The sequence below is a fragment of the Sciurus carolinensis genome, chromosome 5 (genome assembly GCF_902686445.1).
Source record: "Sciurus carolinensis chromosome 5, mSciCar1.2, whole genome shotgun sequence".
NCBI lineage: Eukaryota > Metazoa > Chordata > Mammalia > Rodentia > Sciuridae > Sciurus > Sciurus carolinensis.
This window is the reverse complement of record NC_062217.1, coordinates 141,440,133-141,457,196: the sequence shown is the minus strand read 5'-3', so window position 1 is coordinate 141,457,196 and position 17,064 is coordinate 141,440,133. Positions and strand designations below refer to the sequence as shown.

The window sequence follows — 17,064 nt, the reverse complement described above, 5'->3', positions numbered from 1 at the left end:
TAGGGTCCATTCTCAAAAAAGAGTTGCATGAGATGAACACAGTCCAGCAACATTTTCTTAATGTCATAAAAGGGCTGTAACTCACAGGAACACTACTTAAAAGCCCCATGTTCTCTTTCGTCCTCTCTCCTTACAAGCCTCCTTCTGGGTCTCTCAGAAAACACACACTGACACCATCCTCCAACCTACCCTGTGATTTACTTTGTGTTGTTCTTCGCCCTCTTTTCTGGTTCTGCTCCACAGCAGTCCCTAAACAGAACTCTGCTGGGAGGGCTCCCAGGGAGAAAGAAATTGACAGGGAAGAGCCAGATCTTTAACTCAGAGGGCGCTAGAAAGGTTGGGAATACATTGACAGCAACAATTCAGCCTGCTTAGACCTGATTTTTGGTAACAAAACTAGCCATAGTTTCCTTTAAGCATTGAGCATCTGTCCAGGCCAGTTGGGACAGTCATCTCAACCAATGATAACCTTGTAGCAATAGGACATGACTTTCGAGGCTGAATGAGCCTTGCTGAGTTTGAGGACAGTGAATTCTACCTCTTTCAATCTTTGTCATAACCAAAGAAGAAAGGGAGGCACTTTAAGTTGGCATATGAAGAGGCTCTCTCATTTCATGTCCCAGGCTTACCATTACCTCAGCCAGAACATTCCCCTTCCTCATGAGAGGAAGTCAGAGACCCACGGGGAAGATGAGAACAAAGTTTACATCATCCCCCCTTATCGTGGACAGTGTCCATATTGGTGACCCTGACGATGCCACACTACATAGGTTGTGACATGCAAGAAAGGCTGGGGCCATTTCAGGCTGAATTGAACTAATTGTTTATATCTTGACTGAGTCATGAGGAGCCTATTCCAGTCTTCAGCTCTGTATGATCCAAATTGCCCTTCTAATGGTTTCTTTGGGGATGGTCAGGTTTTGGAGGACTAATCCAATCTCTCAAGTGGCAGGCCAGTGGTGGATTTCAGGAGAGAACCTGAGAGGGACTGAATTCGGGTGCTATGCTCCCATTGAGGAAAACCAACTTAGAAGAGGAAAGCAAGTGGCTATTTAAATATTTTGTTCAATTTCATGTCCTGCCTGCCTCTGGTCCCTACTGCCTTCCTTATCACCTTGGCAAAGCTCATTCAGCAAAACTAATTATCATTCTAGCCTGAGATTCTTCTTGGGGGTCTCCAGAATAGTCCACTGGCCACTCTCTGCGAAGGAAATCTCTTTCCCTAAACCTCCTCGCCCATGTTAGACAAGTCTTTTCTGGGGTCCACCCTTGTTGGCCACAGTTTCTGAGAGACATGGATGTCCACAGCAGTAGCCACCTGGTCACTGTGGGCACCTGCAGGAGCAGGCTGGTTCTGCTGCTCTCTGCTGCATACAATAGACTTGTTCTGCTTGTTAACCTTTGGGTCATATCCCCCTCCCCAAAAGGCTGTGGTTCCTGCCCTTCGACTCTCCTTCTTCATCATTCCTTCGCAGATACCAAACCCTCCTATTTTATTAAGAAACATGGCACGAAGCCATGCTGCAGCTTCCAGGTCGAGTTTATCTAACATGCCTGGATGAGTGATTCTGGCATTTATCATAAGGGATAATGGGTTATTTCTGGGAAGGGCCCTGAATATGGACAGAAAATATCTGAGCTCATCAACTATGCCCTGATTCTCATTTGATCTGTTATCAGCTAGTGGAATCTCTTGACCTTGTCCCTACATATTGTGATAGCTCCAATTTGTGGGCCTCTAAACACAAAATCACTTGGTATAGCCTGATAATAACTGTTTATTATTATGATCCCCTGCTATAGCATCCTTGAAGTAGAAGCTGGGAATTGTGGAAATTTCAAACATCAGAATTAGGTTGACCTTTAAACTGAAATAAAGGGAAATAGATTGGGAAAGATGCTGATGGGGTGAAGTTGGACATCCTGAAGGTAAGGGAGACTGGATTTAGATACCCCATGTGGTATCTAATGTATAATACATGTCAAATTTTATTTTATAATTAATATCTGCTTGGAATCTAATGCAGTTTGGTAGCATGGGGTCCAGAGTGCACTTTTTGGAGGATCCACTGCTTCTTTGCCCTGGAAGAGTCCTTTAGCAGGTGGCTATGATACAAGTAATCTGTATGAGGCACCCAGAAGCATATTGCTACTGACCTCAGTTTAGGAGTGTGAGACAGCAAAACCCTCATCATTATATCTTCAGAAAATGGTTGGCATGGGATCGGGGAAGGGAACACAGTCCCTTTTAATCTCTAGTGTGGGGAAATTTCTCTTTTAAAAAGTTTCCCAAGTTTATATGAAAATCGTTCTCAAAAGTGAACAAAAGAATTTCGGGAATAACATTAGTCCCCTGCCCCACCTGTCTCTGGTCTCATTTCCCAGGGGCAAACACTTTCAGCTACTTTAGCTATTTCTAATAGTATGTATTTCTGTATTCTGAACATCATAGAATGCACAGGTTAAATTTTCCTGCTTTCTCTGTTCTAGGTACGCATCTGTTGATTTATTGTTAGAATAGATGAGGATTCAGCTTTTTTTTTTTCCCCTAAGATCTTCTACCTCAATCTCCAATATCTCCTCTCTTCCCACATGGCTAGAGTTTGAGGTGGCATATTATAAACAGCAGGTGTTCTGGATCCAGACTGCTTAGGTTTGAATTCCAGCTGTGTGACCTTGGACTAAGTGCTTAAGCTGTCTGTGCTTCATGTTCCTATCTTTAAAATAGAATGTTGACAATAAATAGAACAAAGGTTGAGAGGATGATTGGGTGAGTCAGGCCATGGTACATAGTAAGTGTTCCATAGCTGTTAGTTTTTAATTAAAATTTTTTGGCTAAATCAAAATTCCACGTTTACATTAACATGAATACATAAATATTAGTCCCTGCTGATAATTCTCAGTGTTTCTTCTTGTACAACTTCTATTTTCCTACATTTAATGACTGCATGGTTTTTTTCACTCGCTTAGTTTTCTGGGTACCTATGAGAAAGTTTCAAATTCTCCAAAAGACTCTCAAAACAAAACCATATCAAGTAATCTGTCACCTCTATTTCCCCCCCGCTGGGAACTCTTTTCAGAAAATTTCCATTTGCCTGTGCCTTGTGGTCCTCATGCTGTCTTTGCCAGAGGCATAGCAATCATCTTGGAACTACCTTCCACATCACAGTCACAATTCTTCTGTTTGTCATCTGTGTTGAATCCCATTTTCTCAGTGCTATGTCTTCCTATTTCTTGGCTTACTCCCTCATTTTGGTGGAGTACATCCTGCAGTGTCTTCCAGAGAAAGGTTCATGGAAGGTAAAATTTATGAGATTTTTGTAAGCTGAAAAATGTCTATTTATTACTCAGCAGCAGGTCAGGGAGGAGAACTGGGGATTCAACTATTTGTTATGCAAGATTTTAGAAAACCCACCTGTTTTAAGACCTGTACTTTATATTGATCTCTATTATGCCTTGTGGCCTTGGGTCTGGAATCTTCATTAGTTCTTTCTCTGAAAAGTGGAGATAATAATAGCAAGAATTAAATGATTAAATGCATGTGAAAGAATTAAATGATTAAATGCATGTGAAATATTTACCAGGTGTCCTGAACATAGTGCATACTCAGAAAATGGAATAATTTCTTTCAATCCTTAACACTGAACATAGGTACTCAAGCCATTTAAAGAAAGGAAGAAAGTATAAGAGCCAGCAGAGGTATTGCACTAAATGGAATACTTTTAGGAGAAAAAGAAAAAGAGGAAGTTACCTGGGAAGTTGAGGTGGGGGGTTGCAAGTTTGAGCCCAGCCTGAGCAACATAGTGAGACCCTGTTGAAAGAAAGAGAGTAGGTAAATAAATAAGTTAGTTCTTCAGACCTTGAGGTGAGAATGAGTGCACAAATAAATTCTTGTGATAGTGGATATTTGGTCTTTTAATATAGTGCCTTTGCTTATTCACATTCTGAATGTTAGTCCCTTTTTCCTAAACCTTTGGTGAATTCTGTGCTAAAAATACTCCTTTCCCATTTGGTGCAGTGAAATGTCATATCCATTAAACACCAACATACCAAATGCTGCTTGCAGATCCTCAACCCAGCAAACCCAAATCAACAGGAAATTGTGATCTTCCTCAGCTTGTTCATCTTGCACATCTCAACAGATTATTCTGAAGGGTAATTTAAATTATAATTGTTATCCTAGAGCTACCCTATAATTATGAGAACAAAGAACTCATCTACTATAAAGAAGTAGTATTGGGTCAAGATCTCCAAACTCTGAAGTTGGATTTTTTTCCTTTATTGCAACGGAGCTACAGAATTTTCAGGGTTGAAAAGGGCCTTTGGGGCAATCTGATTTAGTTCTGATGTTTTATAGAAAATTGAGTCCCAAAGAAACTTAAATGTCTTACCTATGGTAATAATTAATACTAGTTATGTCTTGAACTTTTGGTAAAACTTTTCTAACCAAGGGCTTGATGCCCTTGACATATCCCTGGTGAGTCTAATGTGATTGTTTATACCAGAGGCTCCCAAATCCCAGCAATTGGGCTGGTGATGAACTATCAACTTCAAAATGAACTCAGGGGGTATTGGAAAATAAAAGTTTCTGGGTCTTATTCTTTGAAGATTCAGGTTCAGTGGGTTGATAATGGGACCCCAGCAATCTGTATATTTAGTTAGCTTTGTAGGTGATTCTGGAAGGCACCCAGCTTGGTGCCAGCTTGGGACATCATAGGTGGTGGAGGAGTCTGGGCCCAGGAGCATGGAGGTTCTTAGATGATCAGGGACTGGCAAACTGCAAGGGTATCTACAGCGTGGCAGAGTGGAGGATGCTGGGGTGGAAGGGCCATTTTAGGTTCTCCCTGCCTGCTGAGGTTGGCCTGTGATGATTTACAACTAATGCCTAGATACCTCCAGGAAAGCGAAATCAGGAGAAGTCCTGTGCCACTAAGGAGACTCTAAGAGTCTAATCTGCAAAGCCAACCTCAAGGTGATGAGAGCAAAAGGGAGGGTAGCTGGGTCACCCTTGCCAGATGGAGATTGATCTGAAATGGAAGCACATCCAGGAAGAGAACAGAAAATCATCTAGGAACACTGGGTCTCTTGTCTCCCAGGCATAGAAGACCACTAAATTAGAATTGGCAGCTTGACTTCACTTGGGAAAACATCATTTTGAAACAAAGGCTATCAGTTTAAATATTTTAAAACAAGAATATTTGAGAGAACACAATTTTAAAATGTATATAGAAAATGTAACAGTGAATCATCATGAATAATAGACCAAGATGGGAGATTGCATTTTGTCATGTTTTGCAAAATAAGAGCTGGTAGGGATCTTTGAAACCTTTTAGTGGAGGGATTTTAGATGCATCTGGGGATGTGGCCCTCCCTGAGTAACTCTCTGATAGAGATTCTCAGTAGAGACCAGAACTCCTGCAGATAACATCTGTTGTTTTGTTCAGCATTCTTTCTTTTTTAAAAATAGTGCTATAGTTTTTACTTTAGGGAATCACTCTTACCCCATTTTACTGAAGTGAGAGAGTTCTCTTATGTGGTTCTCATCCATGGGTTCCAGAGTTAGGGATGGGACCTAAACTTGGCCAATCAGAGCTTTCTGTCTTTAGCCACAACAATTGTATCAGGGCTAAGTGCCCGACCAATGAGCATTGGCCCTGAACTTTTGCTAGAACAACTGGAAAAGAGTAATTTCCAGTCTTTCTGTTGGGTGTGGCTGTACTGGCAGGACCAAAGTTGGAGTTGTTGGTGGGCATCTTTCCACCATGGAAGGAGAGACTGGGAAGAAGTCAACACTGAGGAAAATAGAGCCAAGAGTTAGAGAATGACAGAATGGCAATACGGTCTGAGTCTCCAGGCTAGGTACCTCTAAAGCTAGATGCACTTGTATATTTCAAATAGTGCAGCTAAGTTTAAGTAACTTACAACCAAAAGAACCCTGACCACCATGACTCCTCAGGGATCAGAATTTGGGGTAGAGAAATGATCATGTGTATTTAGAAAATTCTCTCTCTCTTTTTTTTTTTTTTTGTAAAGAATATTTTTAGTTGTGGTTGGACATAACAACTTTATTTTATTTATTTTTCTATGTGGTGCTGAGAATCGAACCTGGTGCCTCACACATGCTAGACGAGTGCTCTACCACTGAGCCACAACCCCAGCCCTGGAAAATTCTTGATAATTATGATACACCCATTGAGAGTAGACAGGGTTTGGGAACAAGAAATGGTAGTATGTTTTTTTCTCACTGGAACACTTCTAGTTGAGAATAGCATAAGCTAGTCTAGGGAACTCGGCCAAAGTCACATGTGTAGAACACAGTAAACCTCTTCTGAGTTCAATTCTGTCTTCTTTTAGAAAAAAAAAAAAAAAAAAATATATATATATATATATATATATATATATATAATTTTTTTAAAAAAGGTAACAGGACTGGGGCTGTAGTCCATTGGTTGAGCACTTACCAAAGCATGTCAAGGCCCTGGGTTTGAGCGCCGGTGTGGCCCCACCCCTGCTGCAAAAATTAAGGTACGCATCACTGTTAATATAACTTTGCTGATGAATACAATGTGGTAGGATAGCTTCATTTTTTCATTTAGGAACATTTGACTTTTATTAGCACAAATGTCAGACAGAAATTTGAAGAGCTGTTTTTCACATTGTTCTCTCCACTGATACAAACACTGATCACATTTCAACAAAAGCAAGTCTTATTAAAGTATAGGTGATTTCCTAGAGATCAAAGTCTGTCCATGTTGCTGGGTAAGAATGTGTGCCTTCCACAGCCCTGGACTCCTGCAGTCTTCCTTCTCTGTTGGAGCATAGGCAGGCAACTGGGTGACCTGTTTACTTGACTCTGGACATCTATCCACCCCTCTCTTTGTGGGGTCGGCTGCCTCTACTGGTGAAATCACCTGAATTTTCGCTCAATCCCTTCTTTTTTTTTTTTTTTTTTTGTGGTGTTGGGGATCGAACCCAGGGCCTTGTGCATGCAAGGCAAGCACTCTACCAACTAAGCTATACCCCCAGCCCAATCCCTTCTTCTAGAAGTCCACAAGCATCCTCAGCCCTCAGAGAGAAGCATGCAAGCTACACAGTGGTCTCCTACACAGGAGTTGAATGCAGCTCCCAGTCAGTCTGGCTTAGAGTGTGTATGAGGGCAAATAATTAACCTCATCAGTAAAATGGAGGTATTTTTGAGTAACCACCTCCTGGGATAGTTGTGAGGCTTAGATTTACTCTACCAACCTGCTCGATGACTATCATTATTCACATTTTACAGAATGACTTTGATTAACTTGCCCAAGGTCATAAAGCAAGTATGTAGTCACACTGAAAGGCAAAGCCCAGCCAGACTGACACTAAAGCACATGGCACTACTATATTTGCTGCCACAGAGAGAATATCAGGGTACCCACAGGATCCACCTATAGGCAAAAAACTGGAAATCTCGAGTCATGATGCACTTCCCTATTGTAGAACAGACTTTTGCCTCTTTTAAGTCCATGCATATTTTTCATCTTCAATGTAGTTGAGATTGTTGTCTCCATAGGTATAAATACCTACTGGTGACCCTATGCTACTATGGACACTTCAGGCTCCAAAATGGGGTTTCTGTCTACCTGGCAGTTTACAGAGTTTTGTCTTTAGGCACAATGTATTTGATGCCACTGATAGAAAACCACTGAAATGAATCTTTCTTTGCTTCTTAACTGGCTACATGTTTATGGTTCAGTTATTTAGCTTTTCTAAAAATGCTTTCTCATTTGTAGAATAATATTATTGTCATAAAATCACACAATAAGGGCTGATAATACAGAGAAAGCACTTAGTATAGTGGTTGTCTCATAATAAATGCCCAAACAATGTCATTTATTATACTTCAATTAAAATATTATAGGATATGTCCTCTATTAAAGATATTTTATTTAGTGTTAATTAGACATATATGGGTATATAGGATCAAAGGAATGAATGATACAGGACCCAGTGCATGGGATCTGTTATTAAAAGCACTGATTTCTGGGGCACAGTTTTGCTGGGAATTATTGTTTAAAGCCTTGGTCAGGGGGGCTCCCTCTGGAGCATCTCTGAGCAGTGCTGACCATGGTAGATCTGTGTTCCTCTCTGGGGACAAATATCCAAAGGGTATAGACTTTCTGAAAGTGCTAGTGCTAAGTTTCTTGCCTTTTGTGCTTTCTACACAGTCATTAAGTTAGTTTCCACTCTTAGGTAATTCATTTTCCAGGATTCTTTGTAGGGCTAGGAACTTCTGGTAGGGAATGTGGCTACTTCTCAGATATTCAAAGAGGAATGTCCAAGCTGTGGGTCATTGACTGATTTACATCACTCTTATGGACCCTCTACAAGGTAGCATTGTTTTAGGAACTGAAGAATGGGTGGGACAGAAGAGTCATTAATTTATGTCTAGGACACAGTCCTGACCCTGGAAGGTGTGTGACCCAGTGAGAGAGATGGACATGTCAATAACCAGTCACAAGGCAAGGCAGAATGAGTTATGAGCTTTGCTCAAAGTAAAGGCAACAGGATGGGAAAGCTAGAAGAGAAAACACAGCTAACTGGCTGGATGAGGAGTCAGACTTCAAAACGCAGGAAAGTGGGGAGAGGACTTTGTAGGTGGTGGAGCAGCCTGGGCTTGGGAGCATGGAGGTTCTTGGATGATTGGGGACTGGCAAACTGCAAGGGTAATTACAGTGTGGCAGAATGGAGGAAGCTGGGGTGGAAGGGCCATTTCAGGTCCTCCGTCTGCCTCTCCTTCCTTTGTGTTCTCCCTTCTTCCATTCCTCCCTCCCTCCCACTTACCCCTTCCTTCCTCTTTCTGTTCTCTCCCTCATCCCTGGAGGCCTAGATGGCATCAGTCATATTAAAAATGCCTTTACAATTCACATCATGATTGACATATAAGAGCCGAATTGAGTGCCCTGAGCAGTAATTAGCTAGTTCGCTGCACCTATAGGTGTGGTCCTTGGACAAATGCCTATCCAGGGAGAGTGTGGAATCAACTTGAGATGAGATAAATACAGAACTTGAGACATTGTCACAACAACTAAGCACATAATCATTTACCTAGTTATTCCTTCTTATTTTAATTTCCAAAAATATTGGTTCACAACACAACTGGAAATTCATTAGTCTAAAATATATCAGATATCTTTTAATTTCCATAGTTCAAAACTTTTTTAATACACTGGAATTTTTTTTTTTTAATTGAGAAGCTCTGGTCTGGTTGAAATAATGTATTTTGAAAAAAAAATCTAGATTGAGGTCACAGAGGAAAAGAGTAAACTTGAAGATGAAGCAATAGAAATTATTCTAAACTTCAGACAAAAAAAAAGAGATTGACATATATAGTGCTACCATCATATCTATATTACAGTAAATTGGACTTAAACTTTCTGACTTGGACATAGTTTTTAAATTGGGGGGGATGTTATTTATTTATTTTATTTTAAATTCTTATTAGTGCATTTTAATTATAGAGCATGATGGTCTTCATCGTGGCATATTTGTACATACTTTGACCATATCCACTCCCCTGACCTTCCCTTTCCCTCCCCTCCCCCGCCTCCTTCCGCACTTGAAAATAATTTTGTGGCAAGTACAGTACAATCCTTTCCGCCTCCTTCTCCCCGTCTGTCCCTTTCTCTCTGCCCCTCTGTGATGGATGTGTTGTACTGCCCAGGTCCCCATTTAGGAATAAAGGTTATCTTCCCAGCTGCTGGGAGTGCTGCCAGAAGATGGGCCTTGGCGTTCTGCCATCTTTGAGGATTGCTTTGGCTAACAACATCTTCACCCAAGGCCATACTTCCTTCCAGGGACAAACCCCATCTGATGGCTAAACAATAAGGAGGCTAGGTATCTATGAAGGCTGGTCTCCTTGCTGCAACTTGGGGTATCTGGGAAGACAGCTGTCAGTTTCAGAGCTCCTTTCAGGGTTGCCTGAGGCTCCAGTTGGAACTGTGTCACAGCCGAGCTTCTCCCTCTACCCAGTCCTGCTTCCCACTCTTCCTTCCCAAGTGTAGACCTCAAGAATGCTTCCTAGTAAGTGTTTGCACATTAGAACGTCTCAGAATCCTCAAGCAGCCCAACCTGGAACACCACACCCCCAATATTCCTGTCATGGTTCCTCCCTGCCTGCCTCTCCATCCTTTGTGTTCTCCCTTCTCCTGTTCCTTCCTCCCACTTACCCCTTCCTTCCTTTCTTTCTGTTCTCTCCCTCAGACTATGTAGTTTCTCACCTCTGCTTCTTTCTCAGCTTCTATGTCAGATTCTTCTTTTTCCACCAGTTTCCTCTGCTTATGCAGCACATGGCCACCATGGCTGCTCCAAAGTGTTGTCCTCACCATCATGGTGGCATATATTCTTGGCATCCTACCCAGATGCCCTTTCCTGGGATGGGTACTCATCCCATGGTTGTTGTGGGTGTTGGTTAATGACAGCTCATGTGCACCCTTCTCTGGAGGATTGTCTTTTGCAAGGAGAACCCTCTCCCCTGGAGCTGCCTGGGAGGTTATGCCCTGCACTGTTTGGTCAGTGATAGTCAGATGAGGGGGTACACCAGTCCATCTTCCATTCCTCAAAGTGGGACACACTCTGGTCCAATTCATGCTTAGGTCTCCTAAGGATCTGTCTAAGGCCAGCCTTTTCCTGACTGCTCAGCATCTTCCCCTGCCCAGTTTGGTTCCTCTCACTCCCTTATAGTTCTATTATGAGAGCATTTCCTCAATGAATCCCTCTGCTTTTAGGGAGCCCGATTGAATATCATCACCTTGCAAATCTGGTACCTGATTAACTGGCCCAGATTCTGCTGACCTCATTTCAAATATCCAGGAGAGAGAACTAGTGGGGTTCAGGTTAGCCTAACCCAGCTTCTTGACTGAACATCTGGATTGGGAATTCGCTCCAGGGTCAATTATTTGCAGCTGGAGTGGGGATAGAATTATAAGATAGGGTGGATGGGAGAACAGGGAAAGGGGACAACTCCCAGAAAATGCTGGTCAATTCCTGTGAAAGCTGACCTGCCTCATTTCATCCTCCTCAGTCTGCCTTTGCTTTATTTTTTCAGTTTGTTTTCTTGTTTTTCCTCTTTCTACTTGTCTCTAGTGCCATGCTGGGGTTGGAGAATGACTTTTCAAAAGGTAGCACTGTGTGATGGTGAGACAACAGGACTGAGAATCAGAAGGCCTGAATGATAGTTCTAATTCAACTAGCTCACTTTGCAGCTCTGGGTTTCAGGCTGTGGGTAAATTAGAGATTCAGTTTTGCTGAATTCAATCATCAATGCTTCTCTGAACACAAGCAGGGTAGAATCTAGATCTTTCATCTCTGGATCTCTGAATTTAGCCCAATGCCTGGTACACTAATATTATATTAATAAGGAGTTATCCTTTAAAATGAAATGAATTAAATTAAAACACAAGATATAGTGTGACCCCAAAATGTGCAATATTCTTTGTATGTGTGGAACCTATTAACAATAACTATCACTTGATGAATGTACACGTGTGCTAATTCTGTGGTTAAACACTTCATGTACTTTTCCAGTTACTGCTATTGTGTAACAAATCACCACAAAACTTAGCCATTTAAAGTAACCATTTTATTATGCTCATAGAATCTGTGGTCAGGAATTTGGACAAGGTACCACCAGGATGGCTTGTCTCTGCTCCATAATGTCTGTGGCCTCAGTTGGGAATGCCTGATGTCTAGCAGGATCTTGATGGTGGGGTGGGGGATGCTGGAATCAGGAGGTATTCGCAGTCAGGACTGGTGGTCCATGATGGCTGTTTGCTGAGACACCAGCTGGGACAATGGACCAAAGCACCAACATGTGGTTTCTCCCTGGGGCTTGGGCTTCCACAGAGGATGTTGGCCCCAGGTTGGTAGGATTTCTTACATAGCTGCACAGGGCTCCACAAGCAAGTGTCCCAAATTATAAGGCAGAAGTTTCATTGTTTCTATGACCTACCCTCAAAATTCAAACTACTTGATTTCCAGCACATTGTACAGGTTACAAGCAAGCCACAGACCTGTCCAGATTGAGGACAGGTGAATCAGGCACCACCTCTTAATAAGGTGGAGGTAAAATCCTCACAGAACTTGGGGTATAGGAGATGTGGTTAGAGCCATATTTGAAAAAACAGTCTACTGCACATATACTCACTCATTTAACTCCTCCTTTGTCCTCAGAAATAGGTGTTGTTGTTCCTCTTTTAAAATAGAAACAGGCTCAGATGGGTTAAGTAACTCGTCTGTGGACAAAGCCAGAACACGGTACAGCTGGACTTAAACCCACTCTTTATAAAGCAGGTGTTCTTCCACGGAACAGAAAGGCAGTTCTCTCTATGTGCGGGATCAGGAGTGGGTAAGTATTCTCCTCTGTAACCTTGATGTCAGAACTCATGTCCATTCTATATGGATAAAGGAATCTGGTCTCCCCAGGGTGTTGCTTCCAGAGCCTGTGTAATTATTTTCTTTACCCTCAATGCCTCAGTCTGCAAGATATGTGCTGAGCAGAAGGGATGCTCTCTGCTTGCTCCTACCTGGTAGTATGACCAAGGAGTCTGAGGAACAATGAGCAAGAGGATGCTCTGATTCCCTCCACAAAGAAAGCATTCACATAGCCAGTTTGTGCCAGGAGTATCTTCTCTACCATGACCCCCCATCATATATATTTTTTTATACTGGGGATTGAACCAGGGGTGCTTTATCATTGAGCTACCTGCCCAGCACACCCCCCACCCCCTTTTTTTGAGACAGGGACTCCCTAATTGGCATAGGGCCTCACTAAGTTGTTGAGGTTGGCCATAAACTTGCAATCCTCGTGCCTCAGCCTCCCTCATTTCTTCAATTACAGGAGAACACCACCTTGCCCAGCCACAATCCCCTTTTGAAATCACATCTGCCCTTTAACTTCAAATAAGGACCACATCTTTCCAGAAGTCATCTTTGCTACTCCTTGGATACTTATCATCTGGAATGTTTCAATGATTCTTGGCACTCACTGCTTACTCTGCAGTCTTCTTAGCCCTCCTTAGGAGGGCTAGGACTGCACCCTACTCTTCTGCCCCACCCCCCTGCACCAACTATATTCCATTCTTAAAAAGTACTCAAGAAATGCTGACTGATTAAGTCAAAGGGCCTTATAAAGTTTATTATAAGTGTTTTTGAGAGCCTACACAGGCATTGTGCTAGGTGCTAATAACTCATGTGATCCAAAAGCAGGAATTTAGAAAATCAAATATGAGCCTTGCAGTCACTGTGCAGCAGATCAGTAAGACCAAAATTGGTATCTAGAAACAAAGCATCCTTGATATTAAGAGGTCTTTCTAGCAGGTACATTTGAAGCAACTATTATAAGGTTACAATCTCTATCAGCAGTCAGATGATTCTGGAGTCAAATATTTAGAAAATCCCTGAATAGGGATTTTTAAATCCTAAATATTAATTTCAATTTCTCTATAAATTGTCTGAATAGTTTTTTTTTTTTTTTTTTTAGCTGGGGCTAACAGACAAGAAAGAATTAACTTCAAATTATTCTTCTTATAACAGGCAACACTTCTCTATTCTTCTTTTAATTTGTCACCATTTCACCTCAAAGTGTCCCTAAAAGCCATGACCTCTGGAAATAGTTTTGAAAATTCAGAATCAGCTGATACAGCCACAGACAAACATGTTCATAAATTATGGGTAATCAATTTCAATGTTTTATCTTCACTCATTATTCATACCATAAATCATCCATCCAAATATAATTCTATTATATAAAACTACTTCCTCAATATACCATCAACAAAAATAAAACAACTCCTGTAAATAATTACCTTTGGGATATGAAAGAAAATGTAAACATTTTATTTGGCAGTTGTTTCTGAACACATGAATAAATAAATGGAAAAGTACATATTAATATTTCTTTTTGGAGTAACAGATACCATTAAACGCTTATTTACACATCGTCACTGCAAAGAACAGTTACACAATTAAGTTTCGTCTTATAAAAGGTAACTTCCCACACCACTGGACTGGACAGTTAAGGATGGAGATACTGATAGTGCTTGGTTCTAGCAGTCTCAATGTTTGAAAGGCATTCATTTGCAAGTGTGATAAGAGTCATCATGCATTGCGTTCATCCAGATCATGTACTGTAGAAAGTTTCTGATGGCAGCCACAGGATTTGGTGTCTCATGCGCTTAAGTCAACTATGACATGTTTGTAAATCTGTGTATTTCCCTTAAAACTGGAAGCAAAAAGAAAATTACGCTTATTAATGGACACGTGTGTGAATGATCTTGGTGCCTGAACATTTAATTCCTGAAATTTTACAAATTTGGCTTTCTCTGCATCCCAGTTATACACTTGAGTAAAGGAGTAATCACTTCCAAGAATTGCATATTGGTAATTATTGATTTGAAGAGGCTGGAACACCATGGATCCTCGTGACGGCATCCTCTGAATATCCTGGAATGAGGAGCCTCCCCATTTCATGACTTTGGAGTCACCAATGAACCTTGTCAAGCAGATGTACACGTCACCTTTCACAGAGAAGTGCTTGACAGCATATACATCCTCCATGTTAGGGATGTCAGTCTGGTTAGTGAATAGTTGTGTTGCTTTGTTCCACTGATAAATTACAGGACGCTGGGAACTACTGGACAGGATTAGATGAGGTGTTCTGAGGGTCAGAGGTGTTCTGGCTATTTCTAGGTATTCCACATCAGTGTCCCTGTACCATGCATGTAAGGATTGATGGGAGTAGAATCCATTTCCATTCCATTTATAAATGGTAGTAAAACCAGCCTTTGAGCTGTCGGCAACAACAAAGTACCAGTTGTTTTCGATCTTGAATGTTTCAATGTCATTAGGTTTTCTAATTTTGAGAATTTCAATATCCTGGATTTTTATGAATTTGTTTGCAAAACCATCTCTCTTATAGATATGAGAGCCACCAAACAGCTGGGCCACAATAACATAGAGCTGAGTTTCAATGACTATAGGCTTGCACACTACAGTGGACGTGCCTGGGAAAAGACAAATAAGAGATTAGTTGCGTGGTCATCCTCTTTGGAATGTGTAAACATGCAGGCTGGGGCTATACAACTTCAACAAAATCAACCTGAAACAAGAGATTTCCTTGGTTGATTAGGCAATGCCAATCTCCAAGGCCAGTGGCAACAGTGTTCTGAAGTTCTTTATCTTTTCACCTCACAGGGCCATGTTCTCGACAACAAAATTGTCAGGTCACATTGTCTAGCCTGCTCTAGATGTTCAGGACACACAGGTATAACCTGAATGTTCTCCTCTTACCTCTTACAGAAAGAAAGTATTGCTTTCCTGGACATATCTGAAGTTAAGCAGAGTAATTCTAATTAAAAACTGTCATTTATTGAGAATTTACTCTGTGCTTTATCAAATCATCTTATTACATTTTCCCAAAAACCTTAAGAGAAAAATATCATCTCCCTTTTCCAGATGAGAAAACTGAAACTCAGAGTAGCTTAAGTCCTTCCAGTAGGCCCTCAATCCCTCCTGCACACCCATTACTCCAACTCCTGAATGATGGTTTATTTCCCAAAGATATTTTATTTATTTATTTATTTATCTATCTATTTATTTATTTATTTAGTTATTTAGGCATTGGGGATTGAACTCAGGGTACTCTACTACTGAACTACATCCCCAGCCTTTTTATTTTATTTTGAGTCAGGGTCTTGCTAAGTTGCTCAGGCTGAACTTGAACTTGGAATTCTCATGCCTCAGCCTCCCAAGTCAATGGGATTATAGGCTGTGCCCACCGTGACTGCCTAACCCAAACTAATGCCAGGTTAGTTGTTACAGAGCTTATAACTTGGGCTAGGATCCCTCAGGGTTCTAGATCTACCCTGTGAAACCTAGAGCAATAGTTTGGTCAAATCCAACTCTACCTGTAATTGGTTTGCTCTAAGTGTGAACTGTTCCTTGCTCTAGAAAAACTGCTTCATTCTCTAGAACTCCCCAAGAAGGGAAGAAGATGATATTTGTAACTTTTCTGGGGCTTTAGGTCACTGGCTGTAGAAGAGAAAAGGAAGAAGAATCCTTGAGAAAGTGAAAGAAGGATATTATCTTGGGTAAGGTTCCTGAAAGTTATTTGGGGAAATCTCAGGTAAGAAGACATTATTTTATTTTATTAACAACCCTGTGAATTAGGTATTATTCTCAGTTTACAAGTGAAGGAATTAAGGTTTGGAGAACCATCCCAAGTCATCTAATAAAAGGTAGAGCTGGGAATTGAATGACTCTGGGCCTGCTCAGAGGATGCCCTCATACTACTTGTCTTCTCCTGTTACCTTGCCTAAAGCAGTTTAAAGCAGTTTCACTTCCCACTCACATTTTTAGTAGGCTTTTCATACCTGTAATATTGTCATAATTCCGGAAGGTCTTTTCTACATGGTCCCATTCAAGGAAAATGCATTTTCCAGTAAAAGGCTGAGCAATCACTACATATTCATCATTCATGTAAGAAAAAGTATCTATGGACAGTGATTGATAAGGCAGGTCTTGAGACTTTGCAAATTCTGCAAAAATAGGAAATGATGATGGGTAATGTTAACTTAATAGTAATATTTCTTTCCTTGGCTAAATCTCAAATATCTATAAGAAATACAATTATTTTAGAGAAATAGTAAAATGACAGTTTCACTTTGCTTTTAAGCACATGAAGTTTAATGGTTCATAGTTTCTTTAAAAAACTAAATTGCTCAAGTGGTTGTTAAAATATAAGAATATGAGTTCCTGTACATTAAAAAACCATAGCCCTTATTTTAATTTTCTGATCTAAAATGATTTTGCATATATTACCTGTAATGATGCAATCAAAATCTTTGGAGGAGAGACTATTGATTTTGCGCTTCTTATATTCTGGGGGGCCTTCGCAGTAGATGTCTTCGACAGTTGCATTGGTGTGGCTGAGCCATTCCACCAGCCACTTCAGTTTACAGTCACAGTTAAATGAATTCCCTCTCAGGTCCCTGAAAGACAAACCTCTGCTGCTTTTGCAGTACAGGGACT

General features: G+C 41.0%; 1 protein-coding gene across 1 annotated transcript in view; it reads right to left on the bottom strand.

Moving 5' to 3' along the window:
• Positions 1-13,436: 13,436 nt before the first annotated feature.
• The window catches only part of Lgi1 (leucine rich glioma inactivated 1), a 33,385-nt gene continuing 29,757 nt past the window's right edge, over positions 13,437-17,064 (bottom strand). The window contains exons 6-8 of the mRNA XM_047552038.1: positions 16,855-17,024; positions 16,407-16,571; positions 13,437-15,038 (exon numbers count right to left, since the gene is read on the bottom strand). Of these exons, the coding sequence (XP_047407994.1) occupies positions 14,203-15,038; positions 16,407-16,571; positions 16,855-17,024 (1,171 nt within the window). The 3' untranslated portion in view covers positions 13,437-14,202. The remainder of the gene's footprint in view (positions 15,039-16,406; positions 16,572-16,854; positions 17,025-17,064) is intronic.